Source organism: Carex rostrata, chromosome 19 (assembly GCF_964058835.1).
Source record: "Carex rostrata chromosome 19, lpCarRost1.2, whole genome shotgun sequence".
Lineage (NCBI taxonomy): Eukaryota > Viridiplantae > Streptophyta > Magnoliopsida > Poales > Cyperaceae > Carex > Carex rostrata.
The window spans coordinates 973,939-1,001,667 of record NC_135936.1 but is presented as its reverse complement, the minus strand read 5'-3'; the positions used below and the strand labels follow the sequence as shown (position 1 = coordinate 1,001,667).

At 33.8% G+C, this 27,729-nt stretch overlaps 1 protein-coding gene across 1 annotated transcript; it reads left to right on the top strand.

Moving 5' to 3' along the window:
• The first annotated feature begins 22,995 nt into the window (after positions 1 to 22,995).
• LOC144571726 (cytochrome P450 734A6-like) lies at positions 22,996 to 26,233 on the top strand. The gene is made up of 5 exons (XM_078321094.1): positions 22,996 to 23,414; positions 24,217 to 24,440; positions 24,544 to 24,794; positions 24,877 to 25,282; positions 25,404 to 26,233. Exons 1-5 carry the CDS (start codon positions 23,117 to 23,119, stop codon positions 25,878 to 25,880), a joined length of 1,656 nt encoding a protein of 551 aa, XP_078177220.1. The 5' UTR covers positions 22,996 to 23,116; the 3' UTR covers positions 25,881 to 26,233.
• The last annotated feature ends 1,496 nt before the right edge of the window (positions 26,234 to 27,729 follow it).

The window sequence follows — 27,729 nt, the reverse complement described above, 5'->3', positions numbered from 1 at the left end:
ACCGTAGCCCTCCATGCAACCCATAGCACCTTAGCCTTACCCTGTATATTTTTCGATTGTATTTTGAATATGTATACTTCCGAGAGTAAAATGCAAATAAATAAATAAATAATAATTGCAAGTGGAACAATCATGTCTCCTGAATGCTGGTAAACTAACTTAACTATTGTGCGTGGTTAAAGTGCTCAAAGTCATATAGTGACAGAGAGAGGCACTTGGTTCAAATAATATTTATTTATTTATTTATAATAAATATTTCGATAGAAAAAAATCAATCTATATAAATATATATATATAATTGAGGAGGGTTCAAATGCACCCAAATGAACCCTATCTTTCAAAAAAAAATTTCCGTTCTCAAAGTCCGAATAGTCAATCCGAACCGTTAGATGCGATATATATATTAAGATGTGCTTGGAGACCAAATTTTACATTTTTTGGAATTTTTTTACTATTTATTAAGCCACTTTGAAAATCGCTGATTTTACATTTTCTGAACCATTGGATCAGCGATTTTCAAAGTGGCTTAATAAATAGTAAAAAAAATCCAAAAAATATAAAATTTGGTCTCCAAGCACATTTCTCCTCCTTATTAAAGAGCTTAATGTCTAGATCTTGTAAGAGTCCTGATTTACTGTTTTTTTTTTTGAAATGATACTCAGCCGTTGAATTTTCAGATCACACATAGATGAATTTTCTAAATTATGAGCTTCAACACTTAAGTATGCATTGGTCGCGCCGCATATGATCCCAGTGCCCGTAGACCGCGTGCCGAACCCGTGGAACGCGCCTCTGAACCACGCACGGCACTCGCGGACCGAGCCTGTGCACCGCGCACCTTTTTTCTTTTTTCTGCTGAAGGCGGGATTCGAACCCAGTTGGGTTCTGTTGGTGCCAAAATTCTTACCACTACACTAGAGTTCACATGTGTTATCTTGTAGATAAATATAGTATTTAACTTTTTTTCTCTGCAAATTTGATTTAAATTATCTCTCCTCCTTATTAAGGAGCTTAATGATTTCTACTACATAATTTGCTTCTGTTGCTATGCACGGGCACGATTACTAGTCTTAATATATAGATCGTATCTAACGGTTCGGATTGACTATTCGGACTTTGAAAACGGAGAAAAAGGATAGGGTGCATTTGAACCCTCCTCTATATAATTATATCTCATTCATAAAATCTTGCTAAGTCCTAAAATTTATATAAAAAATATATACTAATTATAAGTAACATAGTATTGATGCTGAAGGTGTTCCATTTAAGTGTCATTTAGGCTCCTTAGTCCCTTAATTCTACCAAACAACTTCTTCTCAATTCGGATTAAAGTTTGCTTATTTTATTCGGATTAAGCCTCCTTAGCTCCTTTTGCCAAAATTCTTAAGGCACCTAAATACATTTTCTTAATCTGATTCTATCAAAAGTGCTCTTAAGCCTCACTTAAATATTAATCCCACCCATTATATCGAACAGCTCGGTTAAGATTAAGTGTCTATCATTAATTTTTGTTCCTATTGGTAAAATTTAATCATACCCATTATATTCGAGATGACCTCGTGGACCCAGCTTATTAAGTATAACACTTTTCTTTTCCTTGTGATATTCTTTAATCTGAGTATACATTTGCATAATTTTTAGAGCCACGGCATTAATATAAAGTTAATTTGGGCGTATAATTTCCTATAGATACGTCCCAGAGATTTTTTTATAAACCATAAATAGAAAAACAATTTTTAGGGAACCAGCATGATTGTTTTTTTTTTTTGAAAAATCACAAAGACCGAGTGGAGCATTCGGTCTCCACTTTTTTTTTTCTTCAGACCGAATGCTCCACTCGGTCTCACTCTTTTTTCAACTTTTCCGTGCGGCAAACGGTGTGGCATATGTTTTATGTATATGTACAGAGAGTGACTTGAAATTTCAAAATTCAAAAAGTCGATCCGAACCGTTCATCTTGTTTTCCATATTAATATGTGCTTGGAGATCAAATTTTACATTTTTCTGAATTTTTTTACTATTTATTAAGCCACTTTGAAAATTGTTGATCCAATGGTGGCTGCTAATTTTACTGTTTTGTTAAGCCACCGTTGGATCAACAATTTTCGAAGTGACTTAATAAATAGTAAAAGAATTCAGAAAAATGTAAAATTTGGTCTCCAAGCACATATTAATATGGAAAACAAGATGAACGGTTCGGATCGACTTTTTGGATTTTAAAATTTCAAGTCACTCTCTATACATATACATAAAAGGATTATTCGGATCTTATGTGGCCGAATCTGTGAAAAATTAAAAAAAATGGTGAGACCGAGTGGAGCATTCGGTCTGGAGAAAAAAAAAAGTGGAGACCGAATGCTCCACTCGGTCTTTGTGGTTTTTCAAAAAAAAAAACAATCATGCTGGTTCCCTAAAAATTGTTTTTCTATTTATGGTTTATAAAAAAATTCCTACGTCCCATCTTTGAATCCGTCAAGCGTAATAGATAAACAGATATGACATGGATCTTCTTCTTTTTTTAAAAAGAAAGAAAGAAATAGAACATATAGAGCATGTACAGTACCGATCAAACTTGAGCAGTGTCGCTTCAAACAATTTATTGAAACATGTCGGATCCGCTTGGCCCGTTAATTTGAAATTAGCATACGCTTCATTTTGCAATTTCACCAGTCTTGGTTAAAAACAAGAAAAAGCTCTTTTTACTGCCCTAATACTATTTATTTTTACTGTAACATAATCTAAAATAATGAAAAAGGAAAATCAATCATCAATCTAATGACTAAAATAATACAAACAAATCGTAAGGTTGAAATTGGACTGAATTTTTTTGATAAATATTGAAAATTGAAAATTATAATATATCTGTTAGATAAAGAAAAGAAAAAACTTGAAAGAGCAAAAGGAATTAACCGGAGTGCTTTTTACCAGCATCACATGTAAGTCACATCCTGCCTGAGCCTGACACGGTGGCACCTCAGCCATTGCTGAGCGGCTGATTGCTCAGACGCCAGACGCAACCCAACGATACAGGGCCCGACTTGGGTTTGTGATTTTTCACTGTAGCTTACAAAAGTTTTCGTGGCACAGTGACTCGTCAGTTCTTTTACGGGTTATGGGCCTCATAACATGGCACTATGGCAGCAGCAATGAAAGAAAGATATAAAGTCACGTAGGCTTTCTGTCATTAAATGCTTTCTTTCTATACAATGAATGTTTGGAAGGATCTCGCCAGTCCTCCATCTGTTGTGCCAAAATTTGCTCTGTGTACTGTACGACGTAACAGTAAACTGGTAAATTCTTCTTTTCTCATTTTTCTTTTTCTTTTTCTTTTTTTCTCGTTACGAATAAATAGAAACGCGACAGAATTTGCGAATACAACATCGAATCGAAGGCTTCACGAGCTCACAAGAGATGTTAAAAGTAGAAGGATGGAATGCCTAGGCCTAGCTCATTAAAAAGATCTACTGTTGAATTGATCTTCTGTGATAATTTCCTGCAGCTATTCGTGTTGCAGACATTTGTTTATTTTTGTCTTGGATTTTATTATTTTGTGTATGAACACATTTCACTATTCTTTTTGTTTAAAACCTTAAAGCATATCATTAAAACTAAACTTAGTGCCAACTTCATACACTGATAACTTTGCTTTGAGAATTAAAAATATTAATAGTAAGATGATGGATCAACATAGATCTATAGTTAAATCGCACGATTGTGGCCACTTCATACTGCCTTTTGTGTTGCGAACTTTTGCTTTCACATTTTTTTTTTGTTTCATCTGGCTTTAAATATAGCCTAGCTTGCCAGCTTTTATGTTTTTTTTCTTCTTTAATGTGCATGGAAAGAGCTAATTTTTTTATTCAAAATCTTCAATAAGTATTAAGCTAAAGGTAAGACATTACATGTACATAAAAATCATAGAAAACTTAAAAAAATTACAATGAGTTCTGATAGAAAAAAAAAACAATAAATTGGAGTTTTCGAAAAATCAGCTTAAAATTTTCTCAGATAACAAAGAATTCTAGATCATGCATTATTTTTTTTATTGAAGGATTTAGTTGCGATATACTCCATTATTTTTTAGATATTATTTTTGAAAATTAAATGTATTATTCTTTAAAGATATAATAATTCGTGCACTAGAATTGTACAAAATTCAAAGTTTTCAAGCGGCTACGGATATTATCTTATCTGATTAAGAGATCATTTGAAAATTTGGTGACGGAAGCAGTAGCACAGTTAGTTAGGAGAATGAGTCCTAAAACTGTGATTACTCAAATGTCGAAAATTTGATCCCCTCTCACAATTTTGTAGTTTATGCAAAGCTTTATAAAAAAAAGATAATTTCAAAATTCAAGATATAAAAATCTAATTAAATGCACATTATCGCACCTTTCTCAAGTGAGCTCTCCGTTCATACTTTGATTGTTTCGCTTTTTTTGATATATCTAATAGTAATGATCCATCTAACATAGGAGAGACATTGGTGTTGTTCCTTGTCCATAGTTTCCATCTTCGTCTAATTAAGTTCCAACTTATTCTAAAAAAAAATATCACTTTTTTTTCTGTTAATTTGCCACTTATTTTAGGCCGACAAAAAGCAGCTTGTTATTTATTTTTCTTTCTAGTCATTTCAAAATTTAAATGCAGAGGAAACAATATGTGGACATGACAATTTACAATGCATAGGTTTTGTTACTAAGAGAATCTACATCTCAATAATTCAAATGAGTTTCTAAATAACTGTTAATTACTTTTTAAAAATTAAGGTCTCTAAAGAATCTAACTCTCTCATTTCTGAAATTAATTTTGGAATTTCTATTAAGCAACATCAACAACAAATAAAAAAAAAATCATTTGAGCCAATAATTTGGTCAATATGTAATTTATAAACAATTTCATAATAATAATAAAAAAAAACTTTGTTGCATAGCTTTTAAATAAGAAACTCTCACACATCTCTAAAGCTGAATTAAAAACTCCCACATCAAATTATAAACTCTAATAATATCAAGGATGTAATATTAGGTCAGGAATGTAGATGCTCTAAGCGATAGGAAAATTTTCATCATCATATTTTATCTTATTTTGTCATTGACATGACTTTTTTTTGTTGTTAAATAATTTAAACTATTACTATATATCGAACTCGGAGGGTTTCAATGCACCATGATTTTTGTGTCAAACTCTCACACTCTTTTTTATTTTATTTTAGAAAAATTGATAACAGAATATCAAATTCAAACGTAAATCTTGTTTATTTTTCATATGATAGGTGCATTCTTTTAAAATTTTACAATTTTCTAAACTTATATTATATATACTAGATCAAGATGTCAAAAAGAAAAAAATAAACTAATTTAGTTAATTGTGACAGATTAATAAAGCGTTTATTTTTTGAGTTCTTGATCTAGTATACAGGTAAGCTCACAATATTTACAAAAATTACATGAAAGCATCTCTCCTGGAAGTTACACAAGTTCTAAAGTTTATATTTGAAATTTAAATTTTAGATTAAAAAAATATATATGTAAAAGAGAATGTACATTTTGTGACACAAAAAAATTATGGCACTCGTTACTACACCTTAATAGCAAAGAATATCATTATGTGTGAGGATTATTCTTAGGACAATAGTTTGAAATAAATATATAATAACGATGTTTTGACTTAATACAATTCACTAATTGCATATTTTATCAATTTAACTTTATTATTTGGACGCTGCGTGAAGCCAAAATAACCCTCTTAATTAAAGATATTCATCGGTTCGGTTTGATTAAAAATTAAAGAAAATAGACAAACCAAAATTTTATTTGGTTTTAAAAAATACAACTGAATCGATCGAAATTAACTTATCAACATAATTAAAACTGAACCGAACAAAATTTTGATCAGTTCGGTTGAACCAAAATAAGAAAATCAATTGTAAAAATAAGCATTTTTGAATTTTCTTGGATGGATTTAAAATTTTTGTTTAGTTCGGTCTAGCCAGTTTTAAACGATGGAAGCTATATACATTTAGTCATTTACATTATGTCGTAATTTTTGAAACTTTTCAGTGTCTGATTCGAAGGGGTTGAAATTTTTAAATATACTATTTGTTGAAAAAAAATAATTAAAAAACTCACTTTTTCGAAAAATTCGAATTCTACCATGGCCGCATCACCTAGGCACGGATCCATTTACTGGGGACCGCATCTAACGAATGTGGTTCCCGAATAGGATCCACACATAGGAGATGCGGCCCTATTTTTTTTTTCAAACTTTGAGAGATTCTCAGAGATGCAAATTCAATTGAATTATATCATATATTATTTTATTTTATGGTTATTTTTAACGGAAGATCCTAAAAGTTTATTCACCGATATCTCTAAATTTATTTTTTTTTACAAAGAAATTCAATAACATATATATTATTTTATTCGCCGATATCCCCTAGATGTGGATCCTATTCGGGGGCCACATCCGCTCTAACCGATTTTGAAAGTTTTTAAATCGAGCAAAACAATAAAACCAGTTTTAAATAATAAACCGACCCTATCTATTTAATCTAAATTTTCTCGGTTCAATTTAAAATCAAGTAAACCAATCCGATGAACACTCCTATTGTCAATATCTTTACCCATAATTCATGAGCACATGAACCTAGAGTTCATATTAGCTAAGGTAACGTAATATTTTGTTTATATCAGAGCGTCCGATCATAATCTATATAAATATTAATGGAGTTCTGTTCATTTCATCTCGGATAAAATTTTAATTGGACAGCTCAGATCTAAACAGAAATTTTCTGTTACCTTAGATGATATGGACTGAGAGCCTATAGCTCAGATCTAAACAGAAATTTTCCTCTGTGGTATCTCATATTTTGTGCAACATTTTCTGTTTTTTTGAAACTATTTGACAGGGGCTGTCAAATTATTTGTGCAACATTTTCGAAGCTCTCAACTGTCAAAATACGTTCTACGTACACTAATCTCAAAGCTCAAATATTACTGGCCCTAGCGGTATCCCCGAATAGGCACCGGACACGTGATATATCTTAGAGGATACGATTTAGGGGTGTAAACGGATCGGATATTATCCGATTTTATCCGGATCCAAATCCGGAAAATTACCTAAATTATCTGATTCCTATCTGTATCCGAAAAATTATAACGGACAAAGATACGGTAAGACTTTTAATTATCCGTATCCAACCGTTTACACTTTTAAACCACAACAAATGTGCTATATGTTCTCAAATTGATTTATTAAATTGCATATAGATATATATTTTGATGAACAATATACTATGACATAATTAGTGACTAATATTTTAATAATATAATAGATGTTTTGTAACCAACAAATTAATTACGTGTCTGTCCGATATTTAATCCGTATCCACAACGTTTAATATCCGATCCGTATCCGTATCTGAAAAATTATAACAGATACGAATACGAGACTACTATCCGATCCGTATCCGACCGTTTACACTCCTAGATACGAAGCGGCTAGATAGGGCGAGAAATTCGTTGTTATAATCTGCCACCGCTCGCCCATCCTGCCTCAATTCCAGGAATTTCCTCCGCAGCGCCCATCGCTGTATGTTACTCAGAAACCGTCGAGTGAACTACTGCTCGAACCACTCCCACGGAATCTTGGCCTCTTCCCCGACATAACTACGTCGGGCTCCGTCCCACCAGAATCTTGCACCATCCTCCAACTGCTGCTCTGCCAGCTCCACCATATCTTGTTCTGGTGCTCGACACAGAACCAACTTCGCACTTATTCTCGCGAGCCACTCTTCAGCAACGGCATACTCGCCCGTGCCATTAAACCGAGGTGGATTAAGGCGCATGAAGGAGTCGTACAACCTTCTAAAATCTTCCGAACCTCCTCGGGGAGCCTCTGGTGCCACCTCACGTCTCTCTGCTTGGCGGCCTCTCTCGTAAGCCACAATCAATCTATCGTCCAGATCTCGGTCCCGGTTCTGCGCACCTCCAGGTCCAAGATAAACTCTCTGGACCTCAGGCCCAGCAGATCCAGCCTCACTTGCTTGAACGATTGGCTCGTTCTGTGGATCCTGGATAGGATCACGATTCCTGATTCTAGGTCGTCCCCTACTGCGACGTCCTTCCATAACTTAAATAAGAAGAAAATAATTTATTAAGTTTGCATACACTTATATCGTAGAACGAACAAGTCGTTAGCCGTGACGACCCCAAGTATAACGTACCCCACTCACATATCCTATCAGTCTGGTTAGGACTTAAAACCTATGCTCTGATACCACCGAAGAGAACTGTCACACCCCGCGGCCACGGGTCGTAACAGTCCCCCGCCGTAAGCATACAACGCCGTGTATGCTTACAAGGCAGTTAACAATTCACACAACATAACAAGCAATATAAAATAAGTTTCTAGTATATAATCAGAGTACACAGTCTGGTCAAAATATCATACAACAAAAGTATCTCATCCGGATACCAACCACGAGGCCTACACTAAATCTATACAACAAAACATATCTAGGGTCATATACTGGTAAGCTACTAAGGCCTACTACTCTCGTGCCTCTCCGGAATCAGTCGCACAAGTACCTGTAAAATAATCCGAAGGTGGGGGTGAGAATAAATTCTCATTGCGAATTTGCCACATATGAATTATTGGACTTGCAATCAAACTCCATATTCAAAAATGAAACCCAAACAATAACAATGCAAACAGATATATATAATCATAAATAACAGAATGCCAATACTCGACAACAATTAATCAATGAATCACAGTTAACGGAATTTCCAAGATGAATTTCAAACACAACATATATTTTGGCTTAACTCGATTCATTAGGGCTTGTAGCAATTACAGATGTTCTTTCGAGCTAGACCCTTTATCAAACCCACATCTGGAGGGTTACTGACACCTACAGATGGCCAACCGAGCTGGACCATTTATCTGACACCCATCTGTAATCGCTTGGCTTAACCGTTTATTAAGGTCTGGCTCAAATCATATAAAGAAAATCCTCTTTGGAATCATTTCAATGTTCGTAATAGTCAATTGACCGTCCAAATGCATTAACACGTAGGAGAATGCCACCGAGCCACAGACGTTACACATGTCACCCACGATTTCAAATCACACCTCATAACATAATCACCCTCCCTCGTCCCAACCGGTACTGGGATCATCGAGGGCCGTTCACCTAAGGCCATTTAGGATCCTGGGAATCAAAGCCAGCATACTGCCCGACTTTGCAAATTCATTGGATCCAAGTGCTTAACTTCGTAAATCCATTCACATACATATCCAAATCGTGGTGACTTTCAATCAAATCAGATCATAATAGATAGACACAACCTACAACCATACCAGCATGCAAATCACTCAAGTCACACCAATTCGAGTTTAATTTGATTGGGCTATGCAAATGCTTTACACAATTCAACGATGCAATCAATCAGATATTCAACATGACAAACGAAAACACAGTTTAATTCCTGAAAATAAGTATCAAACAAGTCCAAGAATCCCGCACCTTATTAGGACGAGCGTACCGCTTAGTTACGGATCAGGCGTCTCGAATTGCCTCATTAAGTCTTGCTCGACCGAGCCTACACCTATATTATATGTATACTTGGTTTAATTCGGGTTCAGTGGTCTATACGTTTACTTTTAGTTTACCAATGATTCATACAGTCCTAATTCAATTCTTATGCTTTGGTATTGGTTCTTTTCGGTTCCTTCTTTCTTACTTAAAAACCTTTAAAACTCACACAATTTACTTATGGGTCCTTTAAACCCTACACAATTCCACTTAGGTTACCATTCATTCACCGTTTCACTACTTTGGTTCTCGGATCAATTCGAGTCACCAATTGGTTAAACCCTAATTTGGTCAAAACCTCAAATCAGCCGTTAAATGTTCTAGAAATTCAGGATCAGGAGGTAACCTTACTGATTATGAGTCTAATCAGTTGGATTAAACAAATCAATTCACGATTATACTCAATTTAGGTTTTGGCTCGAAACCCTAGAAATCAAAAATCCACAAATCGGGAGGAAATCGGGAAAACGATTGAAAATAAACAAGCAAGGAGTGTAGAGGAACTAGTCCTCGAGCAATTCGAACACAAATCTCGAGTTTAAAACGAAAATCTGAGAAATCGAGAAATCTGAGCTTTTCGAGAGAAATAGAGAGAGAAAGAAATACCAAATAAGAGGGTTAGGAGAGATCCTCGGCTGCTTTCTCGATTCCAAACTTGATTTCTCGCAACAATCGGGAGTCTGAAAGAAACGGAAAGTTCTCACACTCTTTTCCTTCTCTTTGGACAAAATCACTTGAAAAATGGGGAAAATATGAAGTGGGAGAGAGAGAGATGGTTCTGATCCGGCTTTGGGCTGTGGAGTTCCTGTCAAAATTTCAGTCCGATCCGACGGACGGATCAAAAGTTACGCCCCTTTTCGTGAAGCATGCGCAGAAGAAGCGGCTGAGAAGATCAGATCGGAGAGAAGCGTGAAGCGAAGTGAATGTTTAAACCCTAGGCGTGCGTTTGAAAGAGGTGCGCGGGACTTACAATGAAATTTTTTTAGCTTTAGTGTCGGCTGTTTATAAATAGGCGACACTAATAACTGAGAATTAGTGTCGGCTGTTTATAAAAAGGCGACACTAATACATTAGTGTCGGCTGTTTATAAATAGCCGACACTAATTGTTAAGTATTAGTGTCGCCTACATCTAAATAGCCGAAACTAATATTATTAGTGTCGGTTTTTTGTAAACGACCGATACTAAAGTATTAGTGTCGGTTTTTTAAGGCGACACTAATTGTATGTTCTCCACTAGTGCCTGTTTAATTTACAAAAGTTCAAACGTTGTAATTTCCTTTCACCATAAAATAGAATATTCTGCATATTATACACCGGGAATAATTTGAGGTTAATATCCATCGAACTTAAATTTGAGTTCGATGTATTATGCATCTATCAGATTCTTTTTAGGCTTTTTAGAGTATGCGAGCGCTAAATTCAGACGAATATTAAAACATATACATATAAATACTGAGTCTGATGGTCGTCGATTGGACTCAAATTGTTCGCATTATATATATATCCAGTATTGTCGTAATACATAACGAACATATATATATATATACATCATGGCCGGGTTGGAACATATATATACATCATTTCAAATTAGGAAAGTGGGACATCTACTACTGATCACAAGTAGATTTTGGACTTATTTCTCGACAAAAGCACTATATATTTTAGACTCTTAATTAGTTGATGTGATACATGCATCCGCAACAAGAGCGGTTAGCATAGCACAAGTCGGTATCATCTCGGCCCCTTGTTGCACCTGAATTATTATTTCACAACGCTATGTTGATGTGAAGTATGCTGCCAAACTTGCCACAGTACAAATTAAAATAATGCACTCATTTTTGTGTTCAATTATTTTATCTTCTTGTGCTTTTGTGGAATGTGGGGTATAATTAACATAATAATATTAATTATTTTTACCTCGGAAAGAAAATAATTTATTGATTTGTTTTTGCTAGTTTTTGACCGGCCGTCGCATTTGAACTCAAGTTCGTATTAAGTTTAATGAGTTAATGAAAATAGCAATTAATTAAGTAGCATAACTAGAGTTATCTAAATACTGTTATCTTCCTGGCTGAACTGAAGGTTGAAAGCGATGTCTAAACTTCCAAAAAGATTAAAAAAAAAAAAAAAAAAATCTAGTACATGCTTACAAATAACACAATCATGATGAGCGTTTTAGTACCACAAGTTTTTGGCACCACAAAATAACATAAACTTGTTATATTGTTTAGAATTTGGCTAGTATAACATTAGTGTCATTTCAACATATATAACATCAATTTTAAAACCTATCAAATCGACTTCAAACGACTAATCCAAACCGTTCAAACCGATTTACATGATGAGTGATGCGTTTACATACAAATTTTTTATATTTTCGAGTTATTTTAGTATCAAATCGAGCGGTCAAAATATTGAAAAATTAATGTATTAAAATTAACTTAAAAACTCACATATTTGACCGCTTGACTTAATACTAAATAAATTCGAAAAGTTATAAATTTTGCATGTAAACGCACAACTAATGAAGTATATCGGTTTGAACGGTTTGGATTCACCGTTTAAAGTCGATTTGATAGGTTTTAGAGTTGGTGTTATATATGTTGAAATGACACTAGTGTTATTGTAACACCCCAGTAAAATTTATATTTTTTTTCAAAAGATATTAACCCTATGTATAATACTAAAAAATTGAAAGGTTTAAATTACAAATATTCAAGCTTTAAAAACAGAAAAGAAAATGCTACCGTGGCATTTTGGCCGCGTGGCTCTCATGCATACCTCCAAAATATTTTGACCCTGACCCTTAAAAGGTTGTCATCTCTTTCTTTTGATGTAAGAGATGAAATAAAAATGAAAACCGAAAATGAAAAAGAAAGAGAAATCCAAGGAAAAATAAAAGAAATATTATGATAAATATATTGATATTTGATTTCATATCCGATTGGAATTCCTACTACGTTGCGTTGATTCCGAACAAGTGTTGCATCTCGAATTGGATTTCTGAACTGATTGCTAACAGGTAACCAGACTTCTCTATAATATGTGCTTTCGATTTGTATGGTTGATTGGGTACTGAATTGGGTAATCGGATTATGATAACATATTTAACTGGAATATGGGGTTTAGATACTGAAATTGTTTTTAATGGACTGGAAATCGCCTGTTTTAGGGATTCCAACTGGAATGGAACTGATTTTACTGAAAACCTAGACCCAACTGATATTACCGGTTAAATTTGCATACGTAATTTGATATTTAATTGTGTGGATTAATCCAATTCTGTTGAAATGGTTGTTTACTGTTATTAAGCCAATTATAGAGAAGCTGCGTCGTTAAATAACTAGTTACTCGGCTTTGTAGCTGATCCCATATTGTTTTTGTTTCTTTCTGTTGCGACGTAGGTTGACAGGACGGCGGATGGATGCAAGGATGTCGTTTTGTCGCGTCACGTGCCCAGCCCGGCCGCCGGGGCGTGACAGTTTTATTAGCCAAACTCTATTGTTTATAGTTGAAAATTAATTTACAACTCAAATATTGAATCTAAACTATTATTTTTTATTCAATTTATGGAAAACGTGTTCGAAAAAAATATATAATTTTTGGAGTTCAATTATACTAGATCAATATGTCAAAAAAAATGAATACATTACAACTAATTAATCAACATAGTTAGGTGTATCTGTTGACACCTTGATGTAACATTTGTCAATGACAATTAGGAAAATTTTCTTATGGATAAACTAAAGCCGTGATAACAACTTTTTTTGGATGTACAATTAATATTTATTTTTTTGTCGTTGTTCTGCACTTTAGCATGTAATGCATAGTTATGCTTATTATGAATCAAGTCTTCGCACGTTTGTGTATATTATTTGCGGTAGTACTTTATTTAGTTTTATAATCTTGATAATTTTGAAAAATATATTTCAAAATTAAACCCTATAATAAATCTATATAAAACAAATATAATTTCTATAAAATATGAAAAAAAATTGGGATATGTTTTTTTTAGCGTACATCAAGTGATTGAAAATTAATGGTCCTTGACGTATTATCAAATGATACTCAAATTGCATAAATTAATTATTTATAAGTCGGATTATAGATTTACGGGCCTTTTCAGCAACAAAGGTAGCATTAAACTTTAATTCATACTAAAAATATCATGTTCAGTTGTTGTAATTAGAGGATTAATTCGTAAGTAGAGGTTAAGGAGTCCTAATTCAGGGTAGAGATATATATCTTAAAACCAAGATATCAATTAATATTTTGAACAAAAATAGGCTAAAATATTAAAAGAGGCTAAGGAAAGTTAAAGATATCAATATAAAGTTAGAAAGTTAAGACAAAATGTTGGAGAAGTTCGTGGTGCATTTGCAAATTAAAGAGTGTACAACGCTAATGACAAATAATCGTATAATTATATTAAGAGGCGGATTCAAAATTTTCATGAAGAGGGGCAAAAAAAAAAACAATCAAATCGGATTTAAATTAATTAATTAATTGAGTACTCGATAAAAAATAATACTTTAATTGATGCTTTCTAATGCTCAAACTTGTAATTTCTGATTTTCTACCTTATAATTTTAATTACCAATAATATTTCAAACAAAATATTTTTATTTTAATCATAAATTTAACCTGATTTACAAATAAAACATTTAGAGGAGGGCAAATTTTTTTTCAAAGAAGAACAAAATCAATCGGGACTGATAGATCTCCACTAAAACTCACAATCTAGAAAATCGGCTACTCCTAGAGTTTGGCAAAAACCCGGGTCGGGTATACCCGCCCGTACCCGCCGCCCGGGGTACCCGTGCCCGAGCTCGGGTATGGGTTGGGTACTCAGGTACGCGGGTACGGGCAAAAATCGGACCGGACCCGTTATTTTGGACCAATACCCGACCATACCCTACCCGAGTTTACCCGTATACCCGAGTTACTGTTCATCCATTTCAAAATTCAAAAATTCTGATTTTTTCCCCCCAAACCAACAAAAAAAACCAGAAAAAAAACCAAAAAAACCAACAAAAAAACCAGAAAAAAAAAACAGCAAAAAAAAAAAAAAAAAAAAAAACAGCAAAATAAAAACCAACAAAAAAACCAAAAAAAAAACAGCAAAAAAAAAAAAAAAAAAAATACCCGTACCCGCCTTACCCGTCAAGGGTACACGGGTAAGGGTATAGGACGGGTAGGGTATGGGTTTTGAAAATTATACCCGCCATACCCGTACCCGAATACCCTTGTACCCGAGTATACCCGTACCCGAGACGTACCCGTACCCGAGACGGGTATACCCGGGGTACCCGTAACCGCCCGAGTATAAATACACTAGCTACCCCTTGGGGACCATGTGGGTCCGCCTCTGATTATACCTACTTATACGTACATGTATATTGTGCCAAAATCAACATAATTGACTCTTTCAGATAATCAAAACAAATTACCTAAGTCGAATAAAAAAGGCGCAAAATTATAAGTTTGGCACACCAGATCTCAACTAATATAACTTTGATAAACCCAAAGTATTTGCGCAGATCGAGCGGCGTATGAGTAACAAATTAAATTGTGCTCGAATGGTACTTGTCGGGTCGACGATACTTACTTAATAACAAAAATGAAAACTAAAAAAAAAATAATGCTGTTGTCGAGGTGCACGTAACACGAAAATATAATACGGATTTTTTATATTGTTTTCCTCCTAAGGTTTGTAAACCCCTAGGTTAATTAGGCGTTGATTAGCTTAATTAGTCATCTTGCAATTTTTTTTTATTCTATCCAAATAGTGAGTTGTACAAATGTTAAGTACATAGCAAGCAATGTTCTCAATCAAGAATAGATTGTGAACCCAAGTAACTTCAATTTTTTTAAATAATTTTTCTAATCACAAAATAAATATATATGAAACATCAAATGTTCATCCTTTTTTTCTTCAAATTCTGCATGATGATTGTAAAATTGAAAACAAACTGTTCATCTTTCTAGAGTACAACTAATACGTGTTTAGGTTAAAAAATTAACGTATCGGCTTCATATAATGAATTTAATTTTTGATCTTGATTACTCGTAAAGATAATTTTTTTTTTCTAGTTTAATTTATATAAGATCATGAGATAAAAGAGTTATTCAAATTTGGACATGCCAATATAGTTCATTAAACCTTTTTACTCATAAGATACTAATTAGAAAAAAATTTTTGGAGAAGTAGATAAAATATCAATGGTTCAAATTTGTTCACTGATGTGAATCTAATATCTTCCTAGGTTGAGAACGATTAACAGTATATTAATTCAACAATTTATGTATTGTTTTTCAAATCAAACAAAACTTATTTTAAACAATTAATTGAATTTTTGTTAGCCTTGTTGATTTGATATGCATGAAATTTAATGTAATTTGAGTAAATAATTTCGTACAAGAATCAAAATCTTTCATTGGTTCGGTCCTTATGGTTATTAAAGATATGAAATATGGTTGAATGAATATGACAACAAAAAAAGAGTAATAAATTTAATAATTAAATATTTTTAAAATTTTAAGAAAGAAAATTTTACAAAATATGCTGCACGAAAGAGATTTTTTTGAAAAATAAAAAAACTATTGTAAACTAAATTTAAATAAAAAAACAATGTTGTAAAAGTTAGTCACTTAATATATCATGTAAGAGCAACTGAGCAAGGCTTGGGTGCTATGGATAGCATAAGGATATCCGTGCTAGGGTCTCAAAAACATATCGTATAAACTTCAAACTTTCATTTAAGTAGCTCAATAAATTGGTTATATAATAAGCTTGTAGAATACTAATTTTTACTATTATTTTATGATTTATTAAAGATGGCCTAAAAATAAAAGAAAATTGTCAATACTTTAAGCTATTTTTTGCCATATTTCATAAACCATAAAAAATAGAAAAAAAAATAGTATTTTACAAGCTTATTATATAACCAATTTATTGAGCTATTTAAATCGAAATTAGAATACTAATTTCCTTGACTAATTTTCACTGTATAACATACGATAGTTTATTACAACCTCAATTGGTAAAATATATTGGAATCTATACCAACACGTGAGAAACAACAAAACGAACCCATTATGCCTGCGGGCTTTCCCTCAAAAGAAAAAAGAGAAAAAGAAAACAAACCCATTACATGAAGCGTCATGTAGAAAAAGCCTATCAAATCTTGCCCAAAAAAATAGGGTGTAGAAAATCTTGTAATATCAGAGAAAATTCTTATGCCATTTGAGTACACACGCATTCAAATACATCAACACACGTTTAGAACTAAATATTAAAAAAAAAAAAAATTTCTTCTAAGAGTCATTTAAAATAATTCAAAAAAAAAACAAATTTTATAAATATAAAATGAGTTCTAACCAAAGATTTAAATAGTGTTTATCGCGTCATAGCAGAACGGCTAAAAAATAACACTATATACCTATATTGTGCTGCTATAGCACCAATGAAGCTATAGTTTTTATGATCCGAAAACGCTATAGTGTTACTTAGAACTCTAGTTCTAACATTAAAGACAACAAATTAGATTAATATGTGAGTTTATGAAATTTATAAGAATAAATAAAATATTATTGAGTTTAAAAAGAAAAATACGTAATTTTGAGATTTTTATGAGTATACACCAATAAACTGTTGCACTTGGATCAACTGCTATTATATTTCGTTGTTTATGAATCCAGCTTAGAAAATTCAAGTTTATATTAGGTGTTCAATTTTTATGGACCAAAAAAAGACAACATGATTACATGAAAAATTCAAATTTCTATAATGCAGGGCAACGGTCCTAACTCCTAACTGGAAAACGGAGCCGACAAATATTCAAACAAACAAACAAACAAACAGAACAAATTAATCATCATTATAACACGATACCGAAACCCGACCCAAGATAGGGATGTGGTATACTAATATTAAGACCGGTACCGTGCATGAACCGGACCCTGGACCGGAGCATGGGATTGAGGAGGTGCGGGGCTCGTGGAGAGGCACATGGCCCCAAGTTGTCTCTGTTCCATTAGGACACGCCTACACATCTTGCTGTGCCCCCAAACAAGGGCCGCCTCGTTTCATTTCACCATGCTCATTTTTTTTAATTTCTCTCTTCCTTTTTCCTAGGGTTTTGGGACTCTTACCAGCCACTAGGTATGTGGGCCAGGCCCTGTGGGGCTCACGTCGGAACTACTACTTTGTTCTTTCAGTCAGCCCGTTGGTTCTACGTCGTAGTAATTTTATTATTTTTTTATTTATTTGAAATTTCTTGCAGTTCCAAGTTCCAACAACCAAATAAAAAATCTAATAGGGGGGGTTGTGTACTTGTGTAGTTTACAATTTACTTAGTATGCAATTAAGGTCAGCTCATCTTCATTGGGTATTAATTTGTTATTTACACCAACTGCCCAACAAAATACAATAAAAAGTACAACGCTGACATGTAATAATACCTCATTATTTGACAAAGTATATTTTTCTGCAAATTTCTACATTGCAAAAATGACACTTTTGGTAGATGGACTACTATAAGAAATACTTTTGATGAGCTGGCAACAAATAAATAATAAAGTTTGACTTGGTATAGAAAATGGTTCAAGGGGGCAACTGAGTAAAGTCAAAAGTTCCAAAAAAACATTCTTTAGACCCCCATTGCTTTATAGAACAAATTTCGCATAAATGCATGACAAAACTTTGATATTATCAACAAATCACCCATGACCTAATATATTAAGAGCAATATAAAACTATCACACCTACATTTTCGAGCAAAATGGGCAGTCTTATCGAAATCCGCACGAATATTAAAGGAGCTCTGTACATTTCATCTTCAATTGAATTGACCCAAATTGTATTCGGACGGTTCAGATTTAAAGAGAAATATATGTTATTACAGAGGATATATATGTGGACTCATGAACCATGATGCTTAGTTGGTTCTTCTCTCCTGTTCATCATAAACTAGAAAGTAATAGTGAACACCAAAATTACTGAAAGTGAGATTTAATCCTTGCCTAAAATTTTCGGATCCAATTAAATTGGGTTCTTCTCCTCTTCATGATGAACTAGAAAGTAATAGTAAAAAGCACCATAATTAGTTGAAAGTGGGATTTAATATTTACCAGAAATATATGGATACAATTAAATTGGGTTCTTCTCCACTTCATCATAAACTACAAAGTAATATTAAACCCCAAAATTACTTGAAAGTGGTTTTTTATCCTTACCACAAATATCCGGATCCAATTTCAACTAATCCAAACCCGTACCACCATAAAATATAATAACGAGTTCAGATCATGGCGCAGCTGTAATTCTGTAAAGGATTGAATCTCTTTAACAGTGTGCATTCGAACTTCGAGCACCGTAATTCTTGTTCTGTATTTGATAACTTAGTTTGCACTTTAGTTTACCTTATTCCCAGGCACGTTTTCGCTCTGTATTTTCTTTTCATATTAGTATTTTATTCGTTTGTTGCCATTAATTCCGTTTTAGAAATTCCTTCTGCTAGTAACTGCTCTTCATGATCGATTAAATAATATCTTTGATATGTATAATAATCTAAATAATCCCGTTTACTTGATTAATTATTCAAACAAGAAGGACCTGAGGGGAAAAAAAACTTAGTATTGGCACATTATATATTGAAAATAATACGGTATAGAAATAAATTTAAATCTTTTTGTTTTGACTGAAAATCTGTAGGCAGTTTCATTGATATAAAGTAGCTGTTACATAGGATTAGACAACAAGTGTCTGTGAAAAACACACAGCTAAATAAAATAAAAAACGCACAGGAGTATGTACATCATGTGGATGTAAATTGATTATCCTTGCTTGATGAGAGTGATAGGAGTCTAGTAATAGTGTTCTCTGTACACATATCACAGCTGAGAAAACACTGAATCCAAAACAGTCACCCATCAATTGAGAAGGTACTGAATTAAAACCAAACTAGAAACTAAATCAACTAGGTCATGACACTCACCTCTAAACAAAAAAATAAATAAATTTAAATCTTTGTTTGTCATAATGTAATGATGATAATATATAATGATGTTATGCTTCACTTCTCCCGGTCATGATGAAATATTGTCCGATTGAAAATTAATTGACATGTCACATGTACGACTATATCAGAAAGACAACAAAATGTACTTACCTTATACAAGTAATAATGAGCGCAGTTATTTTTGTCTGAATATTTATTTTATTTTATTTTTTCAATAGTTGAAATTAATCAGCGCTCCAGTGATGAACAGACAATAATACAATACAGACATGGAGGTATTAAATTGAGGGGATAACAAAATGAAAGGATATAAATGCTGCCCTCAAATTCCGGACCTATTCTTGCAAATAAATGCAGAACATAAGAAAAATGCTTCTTTGAGTTCTCTCCCTCTAAAAGCTTACTAATCATAATATTAATATAAAATATAAATATAAGTAACAAGTGGTAGTCTTATAGTTGTTCTTCTACTGCTATACCACTCCCTAACTTCCCATTTTAATTTCGTTTGTCTCGTCCGCGTGTGGAACTTTTCACTTTAAACCCCGGAATAGTCTGAATTTACAGAATAATAAATTATTCTTGCATTATCCAATGCACCCCACATAAAAAATATTTATATTTAGCATAGAAGTTGTTTATATTAAAACTTTAAATTATTTATACCAAATAATTTATCATTTTTTTCCGAATGATCATAAGAAATAATAAATTTCAAATGAATTGTCAGTATGTATACCAAATATTATTATGTTAGAAAATATACAGTATTTGCCACTTCGAATAATGTGACACTTTTATTATCAACTAAATATTTTTCAGAAAAAAAAAATACAAATATAGCTAGGTTTCATATAACAGGTGCAGCAAAAAAGTGCAGTTATTACTTTTTAAATTTTCAGCGTCTTAATTAACATAAATACATAATTTCTATTTTCTTAGAGTAACTATAGTCAACTTAATTATGCACTTTACTAAAATAAGACTTGTATTTTTTTATTAAACTAATGTTCGAGACGTGATTAAAATCTTCTGTGGTACTTTGTAGATAAAACTAATGATACAATAACCTACAATCTTTTCTATTTTCCCCACAAAACATCATTATTAGATATAATGCCATCCGAATTACGGACTTAATGCAGTAGCACGAACTCCCGTGTGTCTTCGGAAATACGCATAATCAATTCTCAAAAATAGCATCTAAAAGATGCTGAATATAGAGAGCCCTTTAATAGAGAAATTTAAAAAAAAAAAGGGGGGGGGGGGGGGGGAATAATCCCGTCCAAATTAAAACGACTCTAACAGTACTAAGTCCACAATATGTGAATAAATTTTTAAATTACTGTTTTTACCCTCTCTTAAGTTTACATCCTTCGTTAGGGGTATCAATGGTACCTTTTTAGCCGTTTACCCGATCCGTATCGTATTCGATAAGGCGGATATAAGTAAGATTTTTTTTTTCGTTAGCTTATTGGGTATGGGTATTGAGGAAGAATTTTTTTTCATTAACTAAATGGGTAAGGGTAAGGGTAAGGATAAGGGTAATGACTATTCCGTACCCGTTACCCTATAGACTATAGAGTAATTATAAAATCTAAATATATATTCAATTCAATTTCCAACCCACTTAAATATATATTCGTGTTTTTGAATTTTTTTTTTCCTTTATGAAAAACAATTTAGTTAGAATTGGTTGCACATTTTTTTTATTTTTTTATTAGAAATGCAATTATATATGTGTGAAATAAATGAGTTTTTGATGTTTAATTTGTAAAATATAAGAAAACTAATTATTATATTACTATTATCCGTTATTCACCCGCTACCATTTCGTTATCCGATAATATTAATGGATAAAAGTAGGGTAAGGTAAGATTAATTTTTAATGGATACGAGTAAGGTATGAGTAAAGTCAAATTTAATGGGTATGGGTATGAAAATGTCTCCATCCGATCCGTACCGTACCATTGACACCCCTATCCTTGATAGCATAAAATCATACACATATAAATGTAAAGAAAGGGAAAAGGTTAATTTTGGAAAATACTTAAACCTGTTATATTTTGAAATAAAAAATATGTATGGAGCAAATATGATATTGTAATAATTTCAAACCATCGATCCCGAAGAAAAATATAAAAATAATAAGATTAAGACTAATTTATTAATCTAAGAATAACAGAAGTTCATAATAAAGTGTGGTTAATTCAGGATATGAGAATCAATGAGAGATTTTAAATATTGGATTGAGGATATACCAAATAATAAAGTTTTGATCTTTCCAAAAAAATCTTATTAAACAGAAATGTTTTCATGGGTAAATATGAGAATTTTCTAAGTTTTGATCGGAGTATATTCATTTATTAAGTTTTAATGAAGAAAATTTTCAATAACAGAAGTTTTAATTTATATACATTAAAGTAATGAGTGAGTCTATGGAAAGTGAATCTATGGTACTTTCAAAATTCTAACATCCGAGCTGTTCTACATGATTTTCATATAATTAAGTACTTGCAGACTGAATTTTATATTTTTAAATTTTTTTTACTATGTACTGACACACTCAGGGGAGGAGTAAAATTGGGCTGATTATATTTTTTCGATCTGTGTATATATTTGTGGAGGTTCAATTGAGAATAAGAGTATTATTGGTTTCATGTACATCTTGTCTTAACATATACTTAGTAAAATATTAGTTAATTTTTAAAGGGCCAAAATAATTATTATTAGCAGTATAAATAGAGTATATTAATATTAGCAGTATAAATAGAGTATCACAATCTTTAATTTCAACACCTACATATTTAATGTAAATCATTCGTTTTTCTCGGCAAATAAAACATACCGACACAATTTTTTTAAAAATAAATAATACATAATAAATTGAATATACACTAAAAAAAATCTTAGGAATAAATGAAGTAGCCGTCAATTCTTTCATCTGTGTTCAAATTTGCAGCTATTTAGTCTTTTGCATACGTAACAAACAAAAATAAAAAGAGAAAAAAAGCAGAAAATTCCAATTTATAAATCTCAATACAGTCGACTTGAGACGAAGGGAGGGGCTACGTGGAAAATAAGTCCCATAAGTCCATAACAAACACATTTGTTCTTAGCACACAAAAGGACCATCCATCCACACAACGCAGTACGCAACACTGAAAGGGTAGTTTTGTCATTGTAGCAAACATTCAGCCACCTCGTTGACCCTTTTAACCCTCTCTCAAACCCCAAACGGCGGCCCCATCGGCGCCGGTCTCGCTACATTTTCTCTCTCTCTCTCTCTCTCTCTCTCTCTCTCTCTCTCTCTCTCTTACTCTCTCTGTCTACATATATAAACCCACCCCCACTTTACTTCTCTATATACTCCAAAAATCCAAAAGACCAAAGAGAATCAGTTGCTTTCCCCCTCATTCATTCTCCTGCTGTTCAAAAAACAGCGAGAAATCAATTTAACCAAGAAGAAGAAAAAAAAAAAAAAAACAGAGGATGGATGAAAATATGATATGGTGGTTGTTCAAGTCTCTTCTCTATCTAAGCTTGATGTGGTTTTGCATGTACATGGGTATGAAAGTGCTTGACATACTCTGGTTTCGACCAAAAAGGCTCGAAGAACACTTCACAAAGCAGGGGATACGGGGTCCCCCCTACCGGTTCTTCCTCGGCAGCGTCAAAGAGATGGTTGCTTTAATGGTGGAAGCTTCATCTAAACCAATGGTGCCGCAGACTTCTCACAATATATTTCCTAGAGTTCTCGCCTTCTACCATTACTGGAAGAAGATCTACGGTATTGATACCTTCTTTTATTTTTATTTTTTTTGAAGAAAATAAAAGAGAAAAGAGTTATCTATCAATCTAGCTTATGCGTACTTGAATAGTGTCGGTTTTGGTATTTTCTCTGTTTGTGCATATGTTTTTCTGTCATGTTTTTGTTTGGATTCAAGCAGCTGTTTAATCACCTCTTGGTGTTTTCCCAATCATGAGGTCCGTTCTGAATTACGGGGTTATCAAATTAACTATTTTATGTTATATTTTACTTTTCTTCCTGTATCTTTTATCATGTTTATCGTCTTTTTCTTCTCTTTTTTTACTATCATGATCTGTTTCCCATTCCCCTTCGGTAACCAATTTCAGCCTTTTCTTATTTTTGTCAGTATCGACAGTCCTCTCTTTCACTACAAGAAGTAAAATTAATAGTTATGCTCCTTTTTCTTCCTTTTCATTTATTTTTTTTCGCATTGTCACCTCTCTCATATAAGACCCAAAACAAAAGGGGTAAAATTAAAATTTTGAAAGGAAAAAAAGAAGGAAAAGAAATAAATAAAAATGAAAAACGCGCTGTAGCTCTCAAGCGCTAGGCATTAGGGAGTTGTTGTTCCCTGTTCGTTATCTCTCTTAATCCATGTCTCCATCTTGTACCCCTACAAGGTGTCCAAGATGTATCCCTCCTGCGTGATATGTGCCTCTCTATTAACTCCTCTTGCCTCCCTTCCTTTCCCTTTCCCTTTCTCCTTTATAGCTAGCTACTCTCTTTTGTCATTTCTAATTTAGTACCGCTCCTGACTCTGAAAACTGACACTAAACTGCAGGTTCTACGGTTCTGATATGGTTCGGCCCCACACCCCGCCTCACCGTCTCTGATCCAGAGATGATCAGGGAGATATTTCTGTCCCGGTCCGAGTACTTTGACCGGTATGAGTCCCACCCGCTAGTACGCCAGCTTGAAGGGGATGGTCTTGTTAGCCTACATGGCGAAAAGTGGGCCCACCACCGGAAAGTTCTTAACCCCGCATTTTACATGGACAATCTCAAAGTAATTTGGACATTTCTCTTTTGCATGTTTTTTTTATGAATTCGAATTTTGCTGCATTTTTTTTTTCTTTTATTAATTCAATTTGAATTTTTATTCTGAACAGTTGTTAGTTCCATTTGTTGGGAAGACTGTAGCAGATATGGCCGATAAGTGGACAGCCATGTCAGCATCAGCCGAGGCGGGCCAGGTGGAAATTGATTTGGCCGAATGGTTTCAAATTGTAACAGAGGATGCGATAACTCGTACCGTATTTGGTTCGAGCTATGAAGACGGCAAGGCTGTGTTCAAATTACAGACGCAGCTCATGTCCTTTGCCTCAGAAGCATTTCGCAAGGTCTTCATCCCCGGCTACCGGTAATAATCTCTTTGCTGTCAAATTTTGAATTCCTTTTTTAATAACCAAATTCAATATTTACATAATTTATTAATTTCACAGGTTCATACCAACAAAGAGAAACAGACAGTCATGGATATTGGACAGAGAAATCAGAAAAGGATTACAGAGCCTAATTGCACGACGACAGCAAGAGGATACCCTTGACGCAAAGGAGCCCGATCAGAATGGTCTAAGGGATTTGCTCGGTTTAATGATTAACTCAACCATGAATTACAAGGGTGCCCCTTCTGCCGGTGATTCCCCAGTGATCACCATAGATGACATGGTGGAGGAATGCAAGACATTCTTCTTTGCCGGGAAACAGACAACCTCTAATTTGCTAACTTGGGCCAGCGTGCTTCTCGCTATGCATCCAGACTGGCAAGAGCGGGCCCGGCAGGAGGTCCTTGAGGTCTGCGGCTCCAAAGACCTCCCCTCTAAAGAGCATCTTCCTAAGCTCAAAATGGTACACAATTTTTGTTTTATTTTGTTCTTCTGTTTTAATCGAATATGCAGGCAATCATCTATTAATCATTGTAAATAATATCAAAAAGGGAAATCTCACAGATTTTTCATTTTCCTGATAGATTGGAATGATATTGAGCGAGACACTACGACTGTATCCACCGGCAGTTGCGACAATACGACGTGCAAAGGCAGATGTGGAACTCGGTGGCTACATGGTCCCACAGGACACGGAGATTCTTATCCCAATCTTGGCCGTGCATCATGACACACACCTGTGGGGTCCGGATGCATCACAATTCAATCCAGCCCGGTTTGAGAATGGTGCTGCCCGTGCAGCTCGGCACCCATTGGCCTACATCCCCTTCGGCCTTGGTGCCCGAATGTGCATTGGCCAGAATTTAGCAATCTTAGAGGCAAAAATTACACTTGCGATTTTACTACAGCGGTTTAGCTTTAGAACATCGCCATCGTATGTTCATGCGCCAACGGTGTTGATGCTTCTATACCCGCAATATGGGGCACCGGTAATATTCCGGCCAATCGAACCATCCTGGCCGTCCAATCCGGTGGTCCAGCGACGTGGACATATCTGTTAGTTTGTGGCTGTTTATCTTTCCTTCTCTAGAGACCAAGTCATATACTTTTGATTGACTAATATACCCTCCAAGTTGTACTTTGTCCTCCCGCCTCCTTGTAAATGTTAAGTTCACAATCAACTAACAATGTCCTTTTCCCAACTTCTGTTTTACCCTTGCATATAAATTTCCGAAATTACCCTTCCCTTTAAACAAAACCGATCCAGATTGCTTTTCTAGGACTTAAGTTAGGTAATGCCACATTTAAGTTAGTTTTTTTTTTTTTTTCTTTTTTTCTTTTTTTTCCCTTTGTTCTTGGTTAGTGTTTTGATGTATGTAAATTGTACAGTTGGCTTATTCAATCTTTTTTATACGAGTTTGTATTTGTTGATCTCGTTCGTCTTCTCATATATATAGGAAATATTTATCTTTTAATCTTTACATATGGCTTGAATTGTCTCATTGTTTCCTCTTCTTCTTTACTCCCTAATTAAAGCTCCGTTCAAGCATTTATAACAAATTAATCTTAATTATACTTGGAAAAACTTAAAAGTAGCACTACCAGTCTACCCCATATATTTATTCATACGTACATATATTAATATATTATACGTTTCCAGCAATTAATTGAACTATACCTAAATAACACATTCTATTTTTTTTTTTTCCGTAACACAATTTTGCTGTCACACTAACACTAGACAGTAGTAAAATCTGAAGTAGATAAAACCACAAGATCCACAGGAGATCTAGGGAAAAGGATGGGGGGGTTCAGTTCAGGTAGAGGTACAGGGAACCTAGACTACCAAATATCGGAATCGTTTGTTTGTTTGGGTAGTTTGGATGAGGAGTGGAGGTGGCAGGCCAGCTGTCAGGAGCAGAGGTGCTGGGCGCCGGAACAATAGCGATCCAGAGAGCAGGTAACGGGGCAAGCACTGTTTCTGTTTGGCGACTGCTCAAAGGGTGAGGTCGTGGGTCCCACCCCACCCCCCTGCCATCTGATTTTCCTACAGCCGGCCGTCCGTCCAGAGAAACAGACTGTTATTAATGTTAGTGAGATGGTTAAAAAAAAAAAAAGGAAAACGGGAGCAACTGGGGGGCCCACCTGGTTAACTAACCTTCCGTTTAAATTTATTCTCATCCTCTGCAGCCTATTGATGTCATGACATTGTTGTGTTGTGTCATACTTTTTATTTCAATCTGCTCGTTAATTAAATTATATTGTGCTTGTCTGATTGATGAAAATTATTCTCTGCTTAAAATGTTTGTGGTGAGACTCGCATTGAATAGTTCGGATCAATTTAATGGCGTAGTGATGGCATTACAAAAGTTACCGCACATATACAGACAGACATGCTGTCATGTTCCAAATCTTAATAATGGGATCATCACTACCTGGACAGCTGTGGCCATCTGAGAATAATTTTGCTATCATATAATGTTGTCCTGTGCTATCTACTTTAAAGATAAGTAGATAACTGTTTAATTATATGTTCTGCATGTCTTATTTCCTTTCCATATATATGTGCATTTAATTTATCATTTTGTGGCATGTAGTAACGTATATTTTTTTAAGTGCTGTATTCATGTTATTTTTCAAGATTTCATAAAACAAAAAAAATCTAAAAAGACAAGTGTTCATTTTGCACTGACCAAATATATATATGCATTTACAACATTTGAGAGTGTGTTCTCCAAGCGCTAGGTTGATTTTTTATGGTGGTCTAAAAAAATAGTACAAAAGTTAATGCATTATGCAATAACTAAGTGTGCATTTTGAGAGTTCGGATAATGAGTCTGAAATTTAAGTCAGTTGTTAAAATTTATTTTGTTTCGATCATGGGTGCCAGATATTGTCAACAATATTATT

Coding starts and splice junctions, on each gene's coding strand:
- LOC144571726 (XM_078321094.1), top strand. CDS start 23,117: ATGGATGAAAATATGATATGGTGGTTGTTCAAGTCTCTTCTCTATCTA. Junction 24,441..24,543: donor TTTACATGGACAATCTCAAA/GTAATTTGGACA, acceptor TATTCTGAACAG/TTGTTAGTTCCATTTGTTGG. Junction 25,283..25,403: donor ATCTTCCTAAGCTCAAAATG/GTACACAATTTT, acceptor TTTTCCTGATAG/ATTGGAATGATATTGAGCGA.